Raw genomic sequence first — 18,478 nt, forward strand, 5'->3', positions numbered from 1 at the left:
GTACCATGCAATACAGCTAGACAGAATAATTCATTATACAAATGAATAATCGCTCTTCTAATCCTAAGAGAATCTAAATTGCTGGGACAAAGTACCTGGTAACTTTATAAAGTTATGAACAAACTCAGTAGTTTGATTCCTTGTTATATTAATAAACAGATTGAAAAAGCTTTTAGAAAACTATTCTGCCTTTGTTCTGAAACAGATGCTTGATTGATTCATGAATAATCTTTTCCCATTTCCCCACCAGGGGCCGATTTGCTGTTGTAAAGAAATGCATTCACAAAGCTACCAGGAAGGATGTTGCTGTGAAGTTCATTAGTAAAAAAATGAAGAAGAAGGAGCAGGCAGCACACGAAGCCGCCATGTTGCAACACTTGCAACATCCTCAGTATATCACTATTCATGATACTTATGAATCACCTTCCTCCTATATCTTAGTTTTAGAACTGTAAGTCCTGTGTTGGAAATTAAGCTTCCTATTTGCTATAATGGGGGATGCATGTACCTTTTCTGTCATGTTTTTCACTGAAGTCAAAGCAATATGACAGACATCTCTGCAAGTGTTAGATTCACACAGTGAGTCCCAAGACTGCAGTGTGTGTCTGTGGAGGGGAAGGCATTAGGAAATAGAGCATAAAATTTTACTTCCTTCTTTGAAAAAATGCTGCTTGTATTTGCATGTTTTGGCTGTTAAGCAATTCTTTGATCTTTCACTATATTTCTTTTCATAATGAATTACTGTTTGATCTTAGGATGGATGATGGCCGTCTCTTAGACTATCTTATGAATCATGATGAACTGATGGAAGAGAAAGTAGCTTTTTACATAAGAGACACAATGGAAGCCTTACAGTACCTTCACAATTGTCGAGTTGCACATTTGGATATAAAGGTAGGAAGGAAAGATCAAGCAAGCAACTAGCAAGCAAGCAAGCAAGGGGGCAGGAAGCAGCTAACGCCAAGATTTCAGTTTATATAGTATTTAGACATTTAAGGTACCTGGTTAACTTGCTTTCAGTATCAGTAATCATAACTCAAAGGAAGTTGGTACAAAATCAGTTTCAAAGTCTTTGGGGAATTCAGTGCCATAAGGTCATTTTTTCTGATTCATTGTTTGTTTATTTCTTGTAAGTACCAAACATTGTATTATTCACAAACATCTTCAATGAATGCCCACAAGTACTGCCCAACACATCTGTTTCTTATCCTTTCACATAGTAGTGCTAATTTACACATTCTTTCCAATGGGCAGTAGCCATGAAAATATGAATCGATGCTGGCGTAAACTAACTTTTAATTGCAAAAACAATGGCAGTGTTTTATTTTACTTTCTACAGCCAGAAAATCTGCTCATTGACTTGCGGATCCCGGTGCCTCGTGTTAAGTTAATAGACCTAGAAGATGCTGTTCAAATCACAGGCCATTACCACATTCATCATCTCCTTGGAAACCCAGAATTTGCTGCTCCAGAAGTTCTCCAAGGTGCTCCTGTTTCCCTGGGCACAGATATCTGGAGCCTAGGGGTGCTCACCTATGTCATGCTAAGTGGTGTCTCCCCCTTTCTGGATGAAAGCAGGGAAGAGACTTGCATCAATGTGTGCCGAGTGGATTTCAGCTTCCCAAGTGAATACTTCTGTGATGTAAGCCATGCTGCCAGAGATTTCATCACTGTAACCCTTCAGGAAGACTTCCGGAGGAGACCGACAGCGGCCACCTGCTTGCAGCACCCTTGGCTTCAGTTTCACAATGGCAGCTATTCCAAAATTCCGCTGGATACCTCACGCCTAGCCAGCTTCATTGAGCGCCGCAAACACCAGTTTGACGTGCGTCCAGTTCCCAATGTTAAGAGCTTTATAATGAGCAGAATGAACCTAGGAACATAATGCAATATAGTGACTCTGCTTTGACACTGAAGCAAGGCTGGTACGAAAAGAGAGAAAGCAGAATCTCTGGCTTTCTCTGTATAAAGTAATATATTTGGTGTGGTGTCCAAGAATGTGTATGCGCTGTTCCAGCAACTGCATTATCTAACTAGTTAGAATTAGATGCTTTCAGATGTTGCATATGCAACTTCTTTGGTGGCTTATTCTTGTAATGATGTGGTCATATTGAATACAGATGAATGTTAAAAAGAAAAGCAGTTGAGAATGGGAACCAAAACTTTGTGGCCTTGCTTTGGAAAGGCAGGCTTCTAAAAGACCTAGACAGATTTGCTGATCTTATTAAAATGTAAAGTATGTATCTGAAAGACAATTGACAGTAAAGAAATAAGAATAGGCAGTCAGTATTGTCCTGAAAAGCAGCCTGGAATGGATGGATTTCAGATTTTGCAGAAATTGCTTTTCTTGAATTCCTAATGAAGAGCCAGTTCTATCTTACAAGGCAGACTTCATTCATCTTCAGTAAGAATTAGCCTTGTGGCAAGATAGCCCTTCGGCTATCATTATGTCAGGTTTGCCTGTAATATGACTTAGGTATACTGTATTCAAATCAAAATATCCAATTGCCAAGAAGTCCTCTCTGTATTCTATAACATTCTCTTGTTAAAGTTAACATGCCATGAAGTAGTAATATGCTGCTGCTGAGATGGTAAATTTACTGGAACAAAACATGTTTAGATGAAGCACAATGAGACAATTTTTTACTAATTTTTATAACTCTTGTACAGAAATCTTTTGCAAAATATGTGCATTGAGAAAAGGCTATGTAAAATAATTGCTGTGTCTGTAAACTAGGTGTCAACAACTTTTCCTGTTGCAGGATGTTGAATTCTCTATAGTGTGTAAGATGGAAAGAATCTCATTCCTTTTTCGGTTTTAAACATTGCTCAGTTGTGAAATCAATCCAAAGTTGGCCAAAGTGTGGTAAACATAGTGGGTCCATCCTTCTGCTTATGACTTCAAAATTGGTCTGTAAGACTGGTAGTTTACATTTGTACATATGCATCTATCTCCTTAACCCTCTCATCCAAATATCTGTGCTGGTATTTTTGTTCAGTCACAAAGTCTGGTGTGAAATAACGCAAAAGGATTATTAATATTAAAAGTAATTGCAATAGTTCATTCTTATTAACCAAACACAGAACAATTTAATAGTTTCCTATATCACCTAACTATTTTCAACTAAATGGCTTTGGAAGAATAGTTCCAAATTATACCAACCTTGAATTGTCATTGTTGGAGCTCATCCAGCTGTTTGACACCAAGGATACTTTAGCAGAAAGAAGTCAAATCAGTCAACCATTCATTATACTTGGTTTTCTATTCTCCCCATTCCCCAGCAACTACTGTTTTGTGGTAATGGATCTACAGACTAGTAAAGGCACATTGGTCTCTTCTTCATACACGGAGAGAGTAAGATCTCTCACTTTGCATGCTCATTTAGGATCCACTTGTTGGAGCACATAGACAGAAAGCCCTTTTACCTGAGTCTGTATGAAAAGTAAGACTTGGCAGAAAATAATAATAATAAAAAAAAACCCTTAGTCAAAGAGACAACAAAGAGGAGGGAAACCAGATGACCATTTGCTTCATGGTAACTCACCATTTAGCAATTATTATTGTCCTGCCAAATGATAAGGAAAATCTCACCACACTTCCTCACCTAACTGCACCAATTTAACAAGTGTTTACAGGTACATCGTGGTCAGTTAGGGCTTGGTTTTTTACTGTCTGTATGTGCTCTGTCATGATGAGTCAGAGCCCCTTCTGTTGGGGCTTGAAGGGTCACGAAAGATCTCATAACATCCCCTCCATGGTCTCAGTTGTATAGCAAACACAGTAAAAGAGAAGAACCAGTTTTCAGACACAATAGTAAGCTGATGTTTTCAAAGCCATCATCCAAGTTTCCCCAGACAGCTTAACAGAGTTCTAATTCTTGATATAGGGGTATATTCTTGAGGATGCCTCAGCATCTGCATCTGTTCTGCCTTCAAGAGGTTTAGGAACAGGGGAAGCTGCCTTATAAGGAGTCAGACTGTGGGTCCATCTGGCCCACTTCTGCAAACACTGACTAGCAGTGCCTGTCCAGGGTTTCAGGCAAGAACTTCTGCCTTTCTTGGAGTTGCCAGGGATTGAACCTGGGCCTCTGCATGCAAAACATGTGCTCAGCTATTGAACTACAGTGTCTGTCTGTGGTTAAGAAAAACAACAAAAAAACGAATCCCTGTGTAAGCTAGAAATACATAGTTTATTAGGCTCCATGTATTTTGGTTGAAGACTGTTTCAAATGTAATAATTGCAGTAAATTGTGGTTTATTGGACCAGGATCCTGGTTTAATATTCTGGCTTATTAGAGAGTCTTAACCCAAAGCTCCTTGGTTCAGATTTCAGATAAATTGGACTATACAAAACCACGTAAGTTTCACCAAAGGAGGAGGTAAGGGGTAAGGAGATGCAGACAGGCATATGACTCATCTTGGATTGTTATGGATGAACTGGGCCATTTTCAGGGATGCTTTTCTTCATTGTTGAGGGTATATTTTTCCTAGTGCTTCTTGGAGGCTTCCTTTTTTCTGGTTTTGGCTTTGGCTTTGCTTTGCTATGTACCTTCTTTCCTTGTGTAGTCAGAAAAAGCTCCATGTTTTGTAAGACTTATGTAGTGCTTAAACAACAATCACCCTGACTTAAATTAATGTTTCCTTTCCTCTGGAGATGATTTTTTTTTTACTACTTCCCCATCACCCTTTTGCCACTGAGAATTATATTGCTAGATCAGGAGCTGTTCACATTTTTACTAATATGGGAAAGGCAAACATGGTGAATGTGTTAATTGAATTTTTTCTCTTGCCTTACTAGACAACAAATAATCAATACAGGAGAGGAGCAAGTATAGGAAACGCAGCCTATTTTAGATCATCTGGCTAGAAAATATGGATTAACAAGGTAGGGTGTCTCTCCCTAGGAAAAGAAGCCAAAGTTCTTTTGTTTACACTTCTCAGTGAAAAAAATGCTTTTTTTACCTATTGTTTTTCTCAAGAAGCTTGCTCTTTAAACCAATGCCAGGATCATATAACTACTTGTTGGATGGAAATAACTCTTTATTTTAGTTGTCACAATTTCCTCAAGGCACTGACAATCATCCAGAGGCAGATACATGGGCTCAGGTAAAAACAATCATCAAGATCCAGCTGATGGTAGCTGTGGCTGAATTCTGCTGAAACCTAATTTGAATCCCATTGCTTTCAATAAGACCTAAACAAAAATCCTATGCATATTTCCTGTAGAGTAAACTCAAGTGTATATTTACAATGAAGAGTACAGGACACAATGCCCTTGTTTGAAAAAAAAAATCATAGAGAAGATTGTGCTGTATGTCATGGATCACTTTAGCTGGATGGGGGTCAATGTAAGTAACACATTTTTGATGTGGTGTGACGGAAAAAATAAAGGTGGATCTTTGGCATACCTCTTTGTTCCTTTTAGGTGTGATAACCACGTGTTCCCAATGCCTTCCTGCATTTCCAGTTCTGATCCTTAGTGCATATGTGAAAGAGTTACTCCATCTGTTTCATTGTGCACCCGCTTTTGGACTATATTTATGATCTCAAAGAAATGCAAAATGTGTTCTAGCTCTCATGCAAGTACAGGATAAATGTCCTTGGTTAGCTACCTATCACTATGAAATAATCACCAGGGGAAACAAATATTTGAATTTTTGTTGCAAGCATATGGCTGCTTTGCCAGGAAATAAATATGAAGTCCAAAAAATAGATAGAAGGCGTTTTCTCAGGCACAAAGCCTTGCTTCAAAGGGCTTTGTAATATGAATGTGACACCTACATTTTCCAGAAAGCTTGACTGCATTACAAATGCCTCTCTTCTGTATTAACTGTGATTGCATATTAACATTAAACAACATAAAAAGTCATCCGAGTCTTATGAATGTAAATGCCTGAATCTTGTTTTTGGTGTTAGCAGTTTTAATCCTAGGCTGGCTGCAGAATGCTGGCAGTTGTATGGCCTTTTACTGTCTATCCTTGCATAGGATTGCATGCTTAATATATGGCCCTCACTGAAACTCTGCCGTGTCTCTGATACAGAGGCATGTTCCCCCCTGGAACTGCTACTTGCCTGTGGCAAGCATTAGCTTTTAGGACCAGTGGTTTTTAACGAGGAATTGCTATACACAATCTGATTCATGAGTGCCATGACATAAGTAGCCTTTTTTCTTTCCCAACCACTTATTGAAGATGGGATCCGGTTTATCATCCATTCTGACTGTGTATGATCCAACAGAAAACAGTGCTTTTCTAAGGAAATACTCTAAGATCACTTCACCACTTTCAAATCTGGTTATATAATTGTCATCAAATATCAAACTGCTATTCTGAAATCATTATATTAGTGACTGTTAACATGATGTCAGAATTCTGTAATCTGCTAGTCTGAAGGGAGTAGAAAAAAAGCACCTTAAGCCATATTTTGTCGCCATGCCCAGTTTTTCAGTGCTGGTGCTTTTACTTCTCTTTCTAGAAAACTGTTCTATTTGCTTTTGCTCACAGGTATTTTGACTGTAATACTTGTATTGAAAATAAGGTCTGACATGCAAACTGAACAGCAGACAACAAAAATGCACCTTTTACGCCACAGTCCATGCTCACTGAGGCTAGGAATTGTACAACTTTTTTCTGTCTAAATGTGCATAGAACTGAAACCTAACTTAGAAGTAAGGTTCTTTGAACTCAGTGGGACTTCCTTCTGATTAAACATGTACAGGATTGTGCTGTTAAAATATTTGCAACTATCATGTAATTTGGAGTGGGGGGTGAGACTGGTTGTCAAGTGGGACTTTCCTTTGCTGGAGGTATTTAAGCAGTGGCTGCACAGTCATTTGTCAGGGATGCTTATAGTTGCAGGATTCCTGCACCAAGCAGGGTTTGGGATAGATTACCTCCAAGGTCCCTTCCAACTCTTAAATTTTATGATTCTAAGAGCTTCACATTTTTTCAAGGTGCAAATGAATTCCAAAGCCTTAAAGATTTTCAGTCTTTTGCTGGTCTGCCTTAAGTGTTATTATCTCATTTTATTGTTGATTTAATTTTATATGCATATGTGTTTTCTAAAGATACATTTTGTAAATAGTTTATTTATACTTCTGACCCTTCATATGTAATGTTGTAAAGTGATTTCCTCCTATCATGTGTTCTTATTCTTTGGCAGTATATGTTATCTACAGATGTAAAATCTACATTTTAGGCTATTGCCTTCCTTATAAATACAGTATATAAAAGACTGTGTGTTGTATCTATTGTTGTTTTCAAGTATAAAAGCTCTGAAATATATGGATATAATTGACTCAGCAAGTCTGAGTCAATTAACTCAGCCTACACTATGTCATAGAGTAAGTCAAGCTGCAATCCAGCTTACAATTCCATAGGAGTAAATCTTCTTGAAAATAGTTGAATTTACTTCTGAGTAGAATGCAGAAGAATTAAAACGGGGCATGTATGAGGCATACAATGAATATGCCTTTCATTGCATTGTTATAAGTTATTGTTATAAGCTGTAAAATGGCAGTTAAATATCACATCATTTATTTAAGCAGTCCCTGCAGGTCTCACAATATGTTTAAAAAGGCATGTATCTTGCATCATAATATTAACAATAATAACAATGTATTTCATTTCTATACTGCCCCATAGCTGAAGTTCTCTGGCTTGTTATACAAATTAACACATTTAAAACAACTTGCTACACATGCAGAATATGCAAACATAATTTCAAAAGGGATATTCTTATAAATTACTTCAAGCTATATATAATATGGACATAGGTCGAGATCCGAGGAGGAGAGGCATGCACATTCTTCATCTGCATATATGATACATACTCAATGCACACAATACTGGATTATAATGTAAAGCTAGTGTAATGTATTCTGTGGTGTTAGATGCTTCCAGTTTAAACGCCATCTCAGTGTCTGGCCTTGCTAGCAGGATGTGTGCAAGTCGCTGTCCAAATCCACCCTCAACCCTCCTCCAGCAAGACCAGGATACTGACGGTAATCATACAACGAAGAGCCTTGAGGATAACACAATTAGGACCTAAACTGTTCAGAGGCCGCTTCATCAGGAGCGTCATAATAAACACCAGGCAATGCATAAGGTTACCAAAGTTATTGTTCAGTCCTGAACACGATTCCTCAGAAGTACTAGAAGCACTAGTAAGCGCGTATCGCATTGCACAGCTTTATTATGGAACACTCTGAGATGTAGGGCTTTTCGGTCTGGACATCTCAGGCTTCACAAGCCCCCATATGCCCCAGGCAACACGACTCCTTGTGGAATGCTGGGAGCGGCAAGGTTTTTCGGCCCAAGCTTAAAGGGAGTTGCGTCCTTCGCCCTTCGGGAGCCTCAAATCTGCGGCTTGGAAGCGCCTTCTTCGCACTCGCCCGTCTTGGCTTCGCTTCCTTCAGTCCCGTCGGGCAATTGGTAAGGGCAGCATTTAACGATACGAGGGGAACGTGAGAGATTCCGCTCTTTCCACCCTCCCGGAGGGCGCACAAGCGCCCGCAGGCCTGATTGGGTAGCGCTCCTTCGTTCTAAGTAAACAGCGTCGTGGCCCCGAACGTGCCAGATCGGCGCGAACAGCCCACTCAAATGCAAGCTACTGAATCTCACCTACGACTGCTGTAACCAGGGCGGGGAGCAAACGATCCCAGATGCGGGCGCGGCTCGGAAAAACGCGCAAGTCGCCGAGAACGTCCGGCTCGAATCGCCCAGCACGCCCGTCCCGGTTCCCTAGCACCCTCAGAGCGGGAGCCTGAGTCGTCATTCTCGGGCGACTTGGCGTCGCGGCGCATGCGCCATTCACCCAGGCTCGCGCGCCACGAGGGACGCGGGTGCAGGGGCGATGGAGCTGTTGGCGTGCGAGCTGTTCGGGGTTCGCGCGCTGCGCTTCGGGGAGTTCGTGCTGAAGAGCGGCCTGGTCTCCCCTGCTTATATTGACCTGCGCGTCGTTGTATCACACCCGGCTCTGCTCAACAAGGTACGAACCTCGCGCAGACTGTAGGCGGGGGTGAAGCAGTTGGAAAGGGGGCGAGGCGGGAGCCGGACCGGCGCGGTTGAAAGAGAGAGAGAAGCGGAGGGAGGGCGCTGATGACCAGCGCAGGGCCGTGGCAGTCGAGCAGAGGAATACGCGGAGAACAGGAAGAGAGCAAGGGTCCATCTAGTGCAGTGCTTCCTTCACGCGGTGGCAAACTGGCTGCCCACAGGATCCCTCAAGCAGGATGGGTGCAAGACCTCCACCTGCCCGAACTCCTCGGCAGCTGGTGTATGCAGGTATGCTGCATCTGCTAAAGGAGGAAGCGCAAAGCCATCCGGATTAATGGCCAGTAACCTCCTCCTTCATGAATTTGCCCACCTCACCCCCACTTTAAAGCTGTACAGATTAGGGGCCATCACTTTATCTTGTGCGGGTGAATTCTGTAGCTACCTATGCTCTGTGTGAAGCTCTGCTTTTATCTTTCTTGACCCTCCCTCCAGCCAACTTCATGGGGTGATCTTGGGTTCTGGTATTATGTCAGAAAAAGAAAAATGTCTCCCTCTCCACCTTTTCTGCACCATGCATAATTCTGAATAGCCTCTCTCATGCCTCTCCATACTTAGAAAACTGAGGGGCAGATTTAGAGCCACTTAGTGGTTGCAGACCTGGTAGGTAAGATAAGGACTTACTCATGTGTGTAGCAACATTCATGTCCTGTACGGTTGGAATAAAGGAGACTTTCTTTGCTTGGTGCCTCTGCGATCTAGTGCCTCCAGTATTCTTGACCAGCAGCCATGCTGGCAGGGGCTGAGAGGAACTAAAGATTGAAACATGTAGAAAATGGCAGGTTGTCAGAGGCTGTTGTAAAGTTTACACTTCTTAAAGTTCAATGTCATCACTTTATGTTTCTGTGGCATTTTATTTTATGTTTGGAGACATCAAAGCAGCTCACATGGAGCATCTCCATAAAGGGGAAGAGCATTATAGTCTATTTCTAGTAAATAATCTTTGTGTCACTTAAGGACTTAACAATTTAGGGTGCAATCTTATGTATGCTCAGACAGAAAAATGCCTACAACTCTCAGTATGTCCCAGCCAGCAGAATGCTAGGATTCATAGAATTAAAATACATAGAATTGCTCCCTTAGTCATGGCATAATATTCTGTAGGCCATGACTCACTTTGTTAGGTGTATAAAGGAATCACCTAAGTAGGATCCTGAAAGCAAGGAGATTAGAACATGTTTTTTAAAAAGAAAGAAAGATGTCTGTAAAGAGAATACTGGTCATTTCCATGATTTAAAAGTCAATTTTAGCATGTAAAACAAAAAAGAGGTTTCATGCAGCCATAATTAGTCAGGACAGATCACAAGAATCAGGATAACACGGTCACTACCTGGCGACAGTGACACACGCGTTGGTGACTTCCCGCCTTGACTTCTGTAACGCGCTCTACGTGGGGCTACCCTTGAAGACGGTCCGGATACTTCAGTTGGTTCAAAATAGAGCTGCCAGGCTGCTGACGGGGACTGGGCGTTATGTTCACATGACTCCAGTTCTCCATCAGCTTCACTGGCTTCCCATTGAAGTCTGGGCCCAATTCAAGGTGTTGGTGATGACCTATAAAGCCCTTAACGGCTTGGGTCCTGATTACCTGAAGGAGCGCTTACATCCATATATGCCCGCCCGCCCCTTGAGATCAGCGGGAGAGGCCCTTCTCCGGGAACCCTCCGTGAAGGATATTAGGAGGGTGAGTACCTGGAGGAGGGCCTTTTCTGCAGTGGTGCCCCACCTATGGAATGCGCTCCCCAGAGAGGTCTGCCTGGTGCCGTCATTATTTGCTTTTCAGCACCAGGCGAAGACCTTTTTATTCAAACGTTATTTTAATTGTTAATATTATTTATTTATTTTATTCTTTGGCCAGGGCGACTTAATTTATATTGTTTTATATTATGCTATTTATTTATGTTTGTGAGCCACCCCGAGGCTTCAGCGAATGGGGCGGCATAGAAGTTCCCTAAATAAATAAGTAAGTAAGTAAGTAAGAAGTTCCATAAATGAATGAATGAATGAATGTCTATGTTGTATTTTCATTTTCTGGCAAATCCCTCATTGACTTTGTACAGTGGTACCTTGGCTCACGAACCTAATTCATTCCAGGACTCTGGTCGTGACCCAAATTGATCGTGAGCCAAGTTAAATTTTCCTTTAAGGTTAATCCGTTCTGTAACCATTTTTTAAATCAGAATAATGTGAAACAAAGTGCCAAAGAACAACAAAGATCACGGCCATCTCCCCTCCCCAGGCACAAACACGGCCATCTCTCCATCCTCCCCAGCATGACCGAGATCGCGCCTGTCATCCCAGTGCGCTGTGGAGGGGGAGAGACGGGCATGAACAGAGCACACTGGGGGAGGGAGAGACGGGCACAATCTCTGCCATCTCCCCACCCCACCCCCTGCAATTGTGCTGGGCGCAGTGAGGGAGATGGCAGAGATTCCGCCTGTCTTTCCTGCAGGAGTGTGCTTGTGATCACGTACATCTTCCCTGCACAAACGCAACTGTGATTGTGGCCATCTCCCCACTAGGGGTGGGGTGGGGAGATGGCTGCGATCTTGGTCGCCACCCAATGCGGAGTTCACGACCCACATCAAAATTTTCATGAAATTTTTGTTCGCGACATGATTTAGTCATTAACCAAGGCATTCATGAGCCGAAGTACCACTGTATTTCCATAAACTGTTGATAATGCATTGTTGTCTGTATGCTAGCCACCTGTCTTCTGAATTTGCAATTATTTATTCCAGGTAGCTGATCTCCTTTTTCAAATTGCAAAGGATGAGACACTCAAGTATAATTCCGTGTGTGGTGTTCCATACACAGCTTTGCCATTGGCTACCATCATCTGCTCAAAGAATCAGATCCCAATGCTTATACGGAGAAAAGAGGCTAAAGATTATGGTAACAAGAATCAAAATTCATCTAGATTGTAAATATTGGTGTATATAACAGTGGGTGAATATAGTAAATATATTTGCAAGCTAGTGAATAGGTTTTTAATTTCTGAAGGAACATTTTGTATTTGCATTAGCTTGTTGCTTTTAGTGGTTTTCAGGCCATTCTTTAGGGATAATTAGCACACTGATGCTGTAGGAAACATTCTGTAAAAATGTTCCAGACTAGAGTTATTTATTAATAACAGGGGTATTGTCCATTTACTCTTTAATAACAGCACCTGAACAATTTTTGTATTGGTGGTTTGAGTGTCGTCCTTTTTGCTTTCAAAGGTACCAGATGCCTTGTGGAGGGTGCAATAAATCCAGGAGACACTTGTCTGATTATTGAAGATGTAGTTACCAGCGGTTCAAGTGTCTTGGAGACAGCTGAGGTCCTTCGGAAAGAGGGTTTGAAGGTTACTGATGCCATTGTGTTGTTGGACAGAGAGCAAGGGGGGAAAGCCATGCTGGAAAAGCATGGAATTCACTTACATTCTGTTTGTACCTTGTCTCAGATGCTCAAGATCCTTGAGCAGGAGAAAAAAGTTGCTCCTGAGATGGTAGCAAAGGTGAAAAAATTCATTCAGGACAATACTTTTAAACCTTCTGAGCAAAATGGCATGGCTTCTCTGAAAAGAAAGTGCAAAGAAATGAGTTTTGCTGCTCGGGCTGAGCTGCCAGGCACCCATCCCCTAGCTGCTCGGCTTCTCAGGCTCATGGAAAAGAAGAGGTCTAATTTGTGCCTTTCTGCTGATGTGACCAATTCCAAAGAACTGCTGCAGCTGGCTGCCACTCTGGGGCCTTCCATCTGTATCTTGAAAACTCACGTGGACATCCTGGATGATTTCACCCAGGATGTAATACAAGAGTTGAGAAGGCTTGCAGACCAGCACGAATTCTTGATATTTGAAGACCGCAAGTTTGCAGACATTGGAAATACTGTGAGGCATCAATATGAAGGTAAATTTCCCATCTGCCAACCCCTCCCCTTTTTAAGCTATAACTACTGCATTTTTGTACTGGGTTGCGTAATTTTAATTTTAATCTTAATTTTAAATACATGTACTTGACCCATTAGAAACTGCCCTTTTATTTTCATTATATTAAAGAAAATTTCTCAGCGTGTTTATTTGGCAGAATCACATACAAAAACGCATATAGTAGGAGAAACACTCAAAAATACATAATGATGTTTCATGCATACTTGCTTTAAATATTGCATACGGTTGCCAAAGCAAATTGGAACAAAAGACTGGAAAAATGAGAAACTGATGCATTGGTCCTTCCTTGCGGATACTAAGTATTATAAAATTCATGTACTTAAATTTTATGGCCTTCTTAGGTGTGGGTTCTGTCCCAAGCAGTATTTCTTCAGTATGAACAAAGCTGTGAAAAGGGTCCCACACCCATATTTTAAACAGTTTTCTGACTAGGAAAGTTATGCAGAATTTTTCTCTTCTTCCTTTAGGTGGTGTTTTCAAGATAGCATCCTGGTCAGATATCGTGAATGCCCATGCGGTCCCTGGACCAGGAGTTGTTCAGGGATTGAAGGAAGTGGGGGATCCTTTACAGCGAGGATGTCTCCTGATTGGAGAAATGAGCTCGGAAGGGTCCCTGGCCACTGGTGACTATACTAAGGCTGTGGTGAGTTGAAGCTTTCATTTCTCTCGAGAAGGACTAGATTTCTTGAAGGCATCATGTTTTCTTTTTTTTGCTATCCAAAAGCATGGATGAGCTTGTTCGAACCTTTTGAGTGTCATTTCCCTCTTCTGTAATTGAATGTGTCCAAGAAGAAGAATACTGGCTGAAGCCCTCCCTGACTGTGAAAATGGATTCACTTGGAATGGAGAGGGAAGAGCACCACAACCATGCTTGAGCCGATGCACTGAAGTTAGCAGTGCTAATAAATGAAAGCCAAATGTGGGTAGCAGTGGAAGGAAAGGGAAGGGGGTAATTGTGACATCTGAGGCCCAGCCAAGGAGGGGTATGGACAGGCATATTTGTGATTGGCATGCCCTCTTGTTTCTGAAGTGATGGCATCTCTGAGTAGAGGCATACAATATTTATTATACAAATATAATCATTCTCACTGATATCATCTCCACATGTTCTCTTTCTTTATTCTCTTGTCTGAAATGTTGAAGGCCAAAAGTTTGTGCTAGTATAATTCCATCCTTGTTTCTTGTTTGTTACCACATTTTAGAACAAGCTACATAAAGCCTTTTCTTTTTTTTACTGGAAGTAAGACGGTTCTTGTGTGTGTTTTGTTTTTAGGTTAAAATGGCTGAAGAACACTCAGATTTTGTTTTGGGATTTATTTCTGGTTCCAGAATTGTTGAAAAACCTGAATTTCTTCACTTGACTCCAGGTGTTCAGATGCAGGTTGGAGGTGAGCATTTTTGTGGAAGTGACTGTTTGGAATGTTAACAAATGAGGCACTTAATTTGAAAGTATGGAGTATTTCAGGAGTTACTAGAAGATTTGATTGAGAGGTAAGCTATCACAGTTTTCTAATTTTCATACCGACTGGGGTGAAATGGCAACCAAAGTCCCCAGTCGTTCCACTGACGTTATAGTCCTCACATCCCAAACCTGGAATTCTAAGTGAGACCATATACAAATAACTGTAGAATCTCCCCATCCAGATGTTTATGTCTCCCTCCAGTGAAGAAAGTGGGGGGAGATGGTGAATGGATCTACAGAGGACTAATATAAGTGGTTGTTACACACCATCAGTTTGTCTTCACCTAATGGCAATCCTATGAATAAATGGTATCTAAAATGTCCTGTCCTTGCCAACTCTTGCAAACTCAAGGCTGTGGCTTCCTTTATGGAACTGATCCATCTTTTATTTGGTGTTCCTTTTCTTCTGCCTTCAACTTCCCCTAGCATTTCTTCTCCAATGATTCTTGCATTCTCGTGTTTTGCCTGAAGTCTGACAGCTTCCATTTCACCATCTTTGTTGCTAGGGAAAGTTCTAGGTTGATTTGATCTACGACTCACTTGTTTGTCTTTCTGCCAGTCCAGGGTATTCACAAAGCTTCCCTCTAGCACTGTGTGCTGAACACATCCTGTCAGCTTTCTTCACTGTCCATCTTTCACACACAAGATAGTGATCAGGAATAAAAACACATGCATGATCTTGGCCTTGTTCGTCAGTAAAACATACTTACACTTGATCTTGCATTGCTTTCAGGAATCTGATTCTATTTTTGTCACCTTTTTCTTCTACTGCTTCTCACTTGTCCTAAGCAAGTGTGAGTATTTCTTCTGTCCTCTATTTAGGGTTTCTTTTCTTTTTGCTACAGGAATTATCTTTTTTCATTCTTATCATGTTTCTGGTTTCCGTTCACAGTTTCTCTGGCTCATGGTCTGTTTAGTTCAATGATGCAAATCTGTTCTTTTGTGGACTTTAAATTACTCAGGAATGTTACTGTAGTTGTATTTGACATTATGCTTCTGTTAGTGATCTTTTCAGCTTTACTCGGATTTTTTATGTAAGAGTTCATGGTCACTGCCACAATCTGCTTCTGGTCTTGTTTTGGCAGCGGGAATACAGATTCTCCCTTTTTTATTTCCAGTTATGTAGCTTATTTGATTTCTGCATTGGCCATCTGGTGATGTCCATGCATGCAGTTGTTTGATGAATTGCCCAAAGTTTGCATTTGTGATAAACAGATGGTTGGCTTCATAGAATTCTATGAGTCATTCTCCTGTTTTGTTTCTTACCCCATAGCCAAATTCTCCCACAGCACTGGATTCTGCACATGTTAAGGTGTGCCTCCAGGAGCAGGGGTAATACAAGTATAAAACTTGCATAAATGAGGGGGCCAAGGAAGGGCACTAAAATCATATGCCCTGTATACTTTTCTTAAATAACCCTGATGCTTTTTCCAGTAATTTACTACAGTATTGTTTGAGAGCCATACTTGGAAGTAAACATTTTGATTGTAGAAAATCAGATTGCTGTGGATATATGCAAGTTTAGAATTTGTAACACCATTGTGGAAACAGCAGCTATCAAGTATGTTTCTGTGAATGCAGTTCCTGTGTTCCTGGTGCAGTCTGTGTTTATACCTTAAACTGAAACCAGATTGCAAAGACTGCTTTATCTTGAGTATGCCTACTTATGTTTAACTTGGTACTACTTTTTGTTGCCTAACCCTGTAAGGTAAGAGTATGAAGCAGCATAAATGGGCATGGCCTGGGGAGACCGGCACACAGTGTCTCCCTGGAAGTGTTCTCTGCCACTTTTGGAAGGCTTGCTGCCTTCTTCCTGCTCAATTGTGTAAGGATCCTGCTGGTTTCATCTAATCTAATATTGACTTCCCATGATGACCAGTCAGAAACTTATGAGAAAGGCAGAGGTCCTCCTTTGCCATTGCTCCCCAGCAAGTCCCCTTGAATATACTTGCTTGAGTTGTCCATCATGGCCTTATGACTTGCTTAGATGGCTTTCTAAAATGGAATTAAAACAAGTGGTTATCTTAGTTTGTGGCAGTGAATTTTATACATTAGTTATGTGTTGTATGAATAAATGCTTTCTTTTGTTAGTTTTGTTCAATGATTCTTTTCTAGTATAATAAGAGCACTCTTTTTCAGAACAGTGCAATGCCATCATGTTCCCCAATATCATTCATTTTTATCAGCTTAAAACTTCCAAGTTCTTTAGCCTTTCTTCCAGTTTGTGGAAGCTGTTCTCACCTCTTGACCATCTTGAGGTTCTCTTCTGCACCTTTTTCAGTTCCAAGAAAGACTACTCATAATATTCCTACATCAAACTACACCATGCAAGGCTGTTTGATTTTGGCAATTCTATTCAGCCTATTTCTTAGTCATTCCTGCTGTGAATTTTGCCCTTTTTCACTCCTGCCAAATCCAGTTTCCTCAAGATCTCAGTTCTGATCACCACCAGTTCAGAACACATCAGGAATTTGTAAAATGGAGGGGGGGTTGCTCCACCCTACCTCAGTTTATGATTACTTACCCTGGATCTCCTGCCATTTTCTTCCTTCGTTGACTTAGTTTGGAGAGATCATTTTGGGGTGTGCTGTTCTGTGCATATCTTACTAGCCTTTAGGAACATAGGACTGAATGTACCCAATGTTGACTTCTTCGAGTTTTACATGTTCCTTTAAATTCCCATCGAAAGAGAACTTCAGAATACCAAGCAAAACAATTGTACAACTTTTTTTTTCTTGTATCTTGCAGGTGATAGCCTTGGGCAGAAGTACCTAACTCCTCAAGAAGTTATTGGTAAAAGACTTTCAGATATCATCATTGTAGGCCGTGGGATTTTGTCTGTGCCCAGAGCCCTGGAGGCAGCAGAAGCATATAGGAAGCTGGCCTGGGAAAGTTATTTGCAGAGGATTGGTGTTAGTGCACAAAATTAACCCAAGTATTGCATTTCATTAAGAAAACCAGTCCTAAAAGTGGGAATAATCAAGAGGGTAGTTCTTGGTTTTCCCCTCAGGAAATGGTTATGTATGTTAAAATAAATCACCCACTGAGATATTTGAGAATTTTGCTGTAATGTTTTTGATACTTGAGCTGAAACAGCAATTTTCCTGTTCAGCTGATTTTAGAATTCTGCTTCTTCTTTGCTTAGAGAAGTACAAATGAAAGCACCCTGATGAAAAGCAAAACCAAAAAAGCACCCCAAAGGGCATTTTGGAAATTACAGAGCCAGAAATCAGATAGATTCTTGTCATCTAGTAGTATGGGCAATTCTGACATACATTGTAAGGGATGTGGCTAAGCCCTCTGCTTAAAGAAAATATTCTGTCTCAGCATTGGGCATTTCGGATCCATGTTTGAATATTTTTTGCTGGGAAATGACTATTTTTTTGCCTTAGGTTGTTGATTATATCCTCTGGTGTCTTTGTATTGCTGGCAGATCAAATTCTCCTTTCCCATTGCAGCCCTCACAGGTCTCCAAATACGTTGTGAAGGGTCAGGAGATTCCTTAAGTCGACTTGAGGTGTGCACAGGGGAGGGGGCTGGCAGGGACAAGGAGGAATCAATGTTCCTGCTGTATGAGCAGCAATCTGGTAATCTAATGTTGGATGTAGCCCAGCATTGTTACACTTGTCCATGTGTTAATGGGTGCCTTGATGACAGTATGCACAGATGAATCATTCCATCCTATATTGTGACAACCTCATGCTAAGTTGAGGAAATGTGTTGTTCTTGTTAGCAATTGCCTGAAATGTAATATGTACTGCTTGTTGTGACAGAATGAATTAAATTGTCATTCCTAGTTATGTTACAGAGTTTTTTGTGAATGGGAAAAAAAATCTCTACATTCACTGATTTAAAACTCAGCTTCCTTGAATGCCACATTCCATTTATACTGCAAGTATCTTGCACTATGTGTGACTTGCAGCATAATTGGTAGGCTCAGTACAGGGCAATGTTTCTTGAGCTTCTTAACATGGCTAGGATATCAGAAATGTCATTTTTTTTCTTTACCACCCTTAGTGCTCTGTTATTCTTCAT

General features: G+C 41.0%; 2 protein-coding genes across 2 annotated transcripts in view; both read left to right on the top strand.

Annotated features, from left to right (window-relative positions):
- The window catches only part of KALRN (kalirin RhoGEF kinase), a 599,751-nt gene extending 592,517 nt beyond the window's left edge, over window positions 1–7,234 (top strand). Inside the window, exons 57-59 of the mRNA XM_044438481.1 lie at window positions 251–451; window positions 756–894; window positions 1,340–7,234. Coding sequence (XP_044294416.1) covers window positions 251–451; window positions 756–894; window positions 1,340–1,885 — 886 coding nt within the window. The 3' untranslated portion in view covers window positions 1,886–7,234. The remainder of the gene's footprint in view (window positions 1–250; window positions 452–755; window positions 895–1,339) is intronic.
- Window positions 7,235–8,836: 1,602 nt separating this feature from the next.
- UMPS (uridine monophosphate synthetase) lies at window positions 8,837–18,243 on the top strand. Its single transcript, XM_044438436.1, has 6 exons — window positions 8,837–8,988; window positions 11,792–11,945; window positions 12,272–12,940; window positions 13,449–13,624; window positions 14,255–14,369; window positions 17,192–18,243. Exons 1-6 carry the CDS (start codon window positions 8,854–8,856, stop codon window positions 17,371–17,373), a joined length of 1,431 nt encoding a protein of 476 aa, XP_044294371.1. The 5' UTR covers window positions 8,837–8,853; the 3' UTR covers window positions 17,374–18,243.
- Window positions 18,244–18,478: the final 235 nt, after the last annotated feature.

This window comes from Varanus komodoensis, unplaced genomic scaffold (assembly GCF_004798865.1).
Source record: "Varanus komodoensis strain SLA01 unplaced genomic scaffold, ASM479886v1 scaffold32, whole genome shotgun sequence".
In the NCBI taxonomy this organism is placed as follows: domain Eukaryota; kingdom Metazoa; phylum Chordata; class Lepidosauria; order Squamata; family Varanidae; genus Varanus; species Varanus komodoensis.

Bases quoted from the DNA above. Each gene is read 5' to 3' on its own strand.
- UMPS (XM_044438436.1), top strand. From the start codon at position 8,854: ATGGAGCTGTTGGCGTGCGAGCTGTTCGGGGTTCGCGCGCTGCGCTTC. The intron at 8,989-11,791 runs GTACGAACCTCG...TATTTATTCCAG, and splicing joins ACCCGGCTCTGCTCAACAAG to GTAGCTGATCTCCTTTTTCA. The intron at 12,941-13,448 runs GTAAATTTCCCA...TTCTTCCTTTAG, and splicing joins TGTGAGGCATCAATATGAAG to GTGGTGTTTTCAAGATAGCA.